The sequence below is a fragment of the Loxodonta africana genome, chromosome 22 (genome assembly GCF_030014295.1).
Source record: "Loxodonta africana isolate mLoxAfr1 chromosome 22, mLoxAfr1.hap2, whole genome shotgun sequence".
In the NCBI taxonomy this organism is placed as follows: Eukaryota; Metazoa; Chordata; class Mammalia; order Proboscidea; family Elephantidae; genus Loxodonta; species Loxodonta africana.
In genome coordinates this window covers 2432576-2437570 of record NC_087363.1, presented here as the reverse complement: position 1 = coordinate 2437570, position 4995 = coordinate 2432576, and the positions used below count along the sequence as shown (strand labels likewise).

At 40.7% G+C, this 4995-nt stretch overlaps 1 protein-coding gene across 1 annotated transcript; it reads left to right on the top strand.

The window, feature by feature from the left end:
* The first annotated feature begins 1469 nt into the window (after window positions 1-1469).
* On the top strand, window positions 1470-2541 carry LOC100658455 (olfactory receptor 4A47-like). The gene is given in 1 exon segment (XM_010602151.2): window positions 1470-2541. A coding segment is annotated over 1 exon segment (918 nt). The 5' UTR covers window positions 1470-1623.
* Window positions 2542-4995: the final 2454 nt, after the last annotated feature.

Sequence of the window (4995 nt, the reverse complement as noted above, 5' to 3'; positions counted from 1 at the left end):
CCAAGGTCAGTTCCTCTGCTGCCAGTCCTAAGCCCAGTGTCAAGGTTCCCCGGCTGGGACGCTGCACTCCCGGCTCCAAAAACAGTCGCTGCCTCCTGGGGACTTCTCCTCCTGCCAGCTGCATAGCTGCGCCGCCGGCGTGGACCGGCTGGGCCCCCTCCCGGGGTCAGTTCAGGGGGGTAGGGTTGTGCCCCGTGTTTTCACCTTCACAGGATGTCCTGCTCAGCTCCGCTGTGCCCAATCAAAAGCCCCGCGCCAAGGTTCCCTGGCTGGGGTGCTTCACTTCCGGCTCCAAAACCAGTCGCTGGCTCCTGGCGACTTCTCCTCCCGCCAGCCGCATTGCCGCACGGCCTGCACGGACCAGCTGCGCCCCCCCCCGGGGTCAGTTCAGGGGGGTAGAGCTGCGCCTCGTGTTTGCGCCGTCACAGGATGCAGTGCTCAGCTCCCCTGCGCCCAGTCCTAAGCCCGGTGCCAAAGTTACCTGACTGGGACGCTGGTTCCAGGCTCCGAAAACAGTCTCTGCTTCCCCACAGTTGTTCATTCTGGGTCTCTGTCACTCAAGTCAAGTCTTTAAATCTGTGTTTGTTGGTCAGGGTTCGTAGATTGTCATGTATGTGATCGATTCACTTGTTTTTCTGAGTCTTTGTTGCAAGAGGGATTGGAGGTAGCATCTACCTAGTCAGCCATCTTGGCCTCCCTCCTAAAGAGTGTAATTTTTGTAATGAAAAGTATATGTATTATTATTTTCAATAGAGATGGCTAGATTTTGTTCCAAAAATATTATAAAATTAACATTTTACTGGCAATAGATGACAAAGCCCTTTTCTCTATTTTGCTTTTTTTCAATCTAATGGGTGCAAAATGACATCTGTTATTTTATTTTGCATTTCACTATTTACCAGTGAGTTTCAGTATCCTACCAATGTTTGTTGGGCATTTGGATGTACTCTTAATTGCTTGTTTATATCATTTGCCCACTTTACTATTAGGTTGTCTTTTTCTGGTTAACTAGTTAGAATTATTTATCTATTTGATATTAATATTATGTACATTCTCTAAAATATACATATTTTCCCCAAGATATTTTTTTCGTCTATGGACTGTGTTTATTTTATCAATAAAAACCCTTTAAAATTTAGAAATTGTCATTCTGTCTAATTGGGATTTCAGTTATTAGTTAAGAAGATTCACCCATTCCTAGAATGCAGAAGTTATTTTACTGACTTGAAAGTAAATATAAATTTCACTTTATTTTAACATTAAATCTTTACCGAATTTCTATTTTATTTTTGTTTATGGTACTGCCTATACATACAATTTTACTTTCTTCCATATGGAAGTTAGAGTGACAGTCACATTTTTTAATAATCTCTCTATTTCCCGTGTGTGTTTCTAATTTGTCTCTCCATTAGTCTATACAATCACTGAGGTCAGGGACCATGTTTTAATAAATCAACCTTGTAGTCCTATGATCTTGGACAGTGTTGAAACATAATAAATCATAATGCCTATTGATTGAATGAATAAACAAATTAGCTTGAGATTTCAACAAACCACTGATAATAATTATATTTACAGGTAAATTTGTTCTGAACTCTGAAATAAGGATACGCAGAAGGACATATGGGACAAAGGAACAATGTGACTGAGTTTGTCCTCTTGGGGCTCACTCAGAGTTTCCAGGGTCAGAAAATATTATTTGTTTTGTTCTTGCTCATCTACATTGTGACAATGGTGGACAACCTCCTCATTGTTGTGACTGTGGTAGTCAGCCCAACACTGGATGCCCCTATGTACTTCTTTCTTGGCTACTTATCATTTATGGATGCTGTTTATTCTACTACGGTTACCCCAAATATGATTATAGACTTAGTCTATGAGAAGAAAACCATTTCTTTCTAAGCTTGCATGACTCAGCTTTTTATAGGACACTTATTTGGTGGTGCTGAGATTTTACTTCTGGTGGTCATGGCTTATGATCGTCATGTGGCTATCTGCAAACCCCTGCATTATACGACCATCATGAACCAATGGGTACGTGTTCTGCTGTTGGTGGTGGCCTGGGTTGGAGGTTTTGTGCATGCTGTTGTTCAGCTTCTTTTTGTTTACAATCTTCCCTTCTGTGGTCCCAATGTCATTGACCGCTTCATCTGTGACATGTACCCCTTATTAAAACTTGCCTGCGCTGACACTTACATCATTGGTCTCACTCTGGTTGCCAATGATGGGGCAATATGAGTGGTCATTTTTATGCTGTTACTCATCTCCTATGGAGTCATTCTACATTCCCTGAAGAATCTTAGTCAGGAAGGGAGGCGCAAAGCCTTATCCACCTGTGGCTCCCACGTCACTGTGGTGGTCCTCTTCTTTGTCCCTTGTATTTTTATGTATGTGAGACCTCCTTCCACCTTACCCATTGATAAATCTTTGACTGTATTTTATACTGTTATCACTCCTATGTTGAACCCCTTAATCTATACTCTGAGAAATGCAGAGATGAAAACTGCCATGAAGAAGCTCTGGACCAGAAAACACAAATGATCTGGTAGGCAAATGCATCACCTACTTTCGTTGAAAAACCATTCCCTCAGAAATGCCCTGTGTAATTATAATTGTGGTAAAATTTTCTTCCCATTTAATAACTTATAAATGATTAAAAATATTTATTATGAGTATTCCTCCAATGATTAGTTTTGTTCAAAATATGTTTTTAAGATTTTCATGTCTTGGAAAATATATGTTAGTTTTTTGGGGGTATAAAATTGTTGTGTTGAGACTATAGATTTATAGTCTATGTGATGAGTTATGCTACAGTTAATACCATAAATTTATTTTAGTTGTTGGAACATTTTCTCATGTCTCTTTCTTAAATAAATTTAATCCTTTTTAAAATTAATAGGCCTTATTACTGATTTCACAATAATAAAATAAGACATAAAAACGTGATTCAACCCTCTGTCATGGAATTGTGTTCCTGTAATATGTGTGTCAGCTTGGATATGCCATGATCCCAAGTATTGCATGATTGTCCACCATTTTGTCATGCAATGTGATTTTCCTATGTGTTATAAATCCCACCTCTACGATATTAATGAGACAGGTTTACAGGCAGTTACATTAATGAGGCAGCACTCAATTTAAAGATTAGGCTGTTTCTTGACTCACTCTTTTGAGATATAAAAGAGAGAAGCCAGTAGAGAGACAGGGGGACCTCACAACACCAAGAAAGTAGTGTCAGGAGCTGAACATGTCTTTGGACCCAGGGTCCCTGCACTGAGAGGAGCCTAGACCAGGGGAAGATTGATAACAAGGACCTTCCTCCAAAGCCAACAGAGAGAGAAAGCCTTCCTCTTGCGCTGGCATCCTGAATTTGCACTTCTAGCTTGCTAGACTATGAGAGAAAAATCTTCTGTTTGGTAAAGCCAACCACTTGTGGTATTTCTATTATAGCAGCACTGGATGACTAAGACACCTCCCCACACAAAGACAGACCATATTAACATTTGAACTATATATTCTTATTTTTGTATCAGTAAGGTACTTTTAAGTATTATTTTTTCTTAATATGTTGAATTTGAATAGGAGAGGTTTCAGAGCTCTAATATTAATCATCTGGTTATAGGTGGGACAATTTCAACTTATGGAAGCCCCATGTGTTACATAGTAATATTACACTCCTTTGACTTTTTATGGTGCTCAGCTTTCAGAAATAGATCTCTAGGAGATTTTTCTGAGGCACCGCTGATTATGATTGAACTGCCAACCTTTTTATTATTATTTGATCATGTAGCCATTTGTGCCACTCTGGAAACCTATTTTTCATATTAATCATAAGAAGGCTAAATACACAAAAAGAATCAAAATGAACAAGGCATATAGGCAGGCAGATGATGACTAAATCATACTTATTTTCCCTGTTGGGAAATGGTCTTATTTCCTTAAGTGGAGCAGCTTTGTTTGGCGTTATATTTTTATAAGATGATCTATTCATCTTCCCTGAAAGTTTAAAGTATCTGATGATAGTTTTGTTATTTTTAATATCCCCATCTCCTTCTGGGAAACCCTGGTGCTGTGGTGGTTAAGTATTATGGCTGCTAACCAAAAGGTCGGCAGTTCAAATCTACCAGGCACTCCTTGGAAACTCTACGGGACAGTTCTACTCTGTCCCAGAGGATCACTATGAGTCAGAATTGACTTGAAGGCAATTTCTTTTTTTTTTTTTTAACTTTTTTTTTAATAACTTTTATTAAGCTTCAAGTGAACATTTACAAATCCAATCAGTCTGTCACATATAAGTTTACATACATCTCACTCCCTACTCCCACTTGCTCTCCCCCTCTTGAGTCAGCCCTTCCAGTCTCTCCTTTCTTGACATTTTTGCCGGCTTCCCTCTCTCTCTATCCTCCCATCCCCCCTCCAGACAAGAGTTGCCAACACAATCTCAAGTGTCCACCTGATATAATTAGCTCACTCTTCATCAGCGTCTCTCTCCCACCCGCTGACCAGTCCCTTTCATGTCTGATGAGTTGTCTTCGGGGATGGTTCCTGTCCTGTGCCAACAGAAGGTCTGGGGAGCATGGCCTCCGGGATTCCTCAAGTCTCTGTCAAACCATTAAGTTTGATCTTTTTATGAGAATTTGGGGTCTGTATCCCACTGATCTCCTGCTCCCTCAGGGGTCCTCTGCTGTGCTACCTGTCAGGGCAGTCATCGATTGTGGCCGGGCACCAACTAGTTCTTCTGGTCTCAGGATGATGTAGGTCTCTGGTTCATGTGGCCCTTTCTGTCTCTTGGGCTCTTAGTTGTCGTGTGGCCTTGGTGTTCTTCATTTTCCTTTGCTCCAGGTGGGTTGAGACCAATTGATGCATCTTAGATGGCCGCTTATTACCATTTAAGACCCCAAACGCCACATTTCAAAGTGGGATGCAGAATGATTTCATAATAGAATTATTTTGCCAATTGACTTAGAAGTCCCCGCAAACCATGTTCCCCAGACC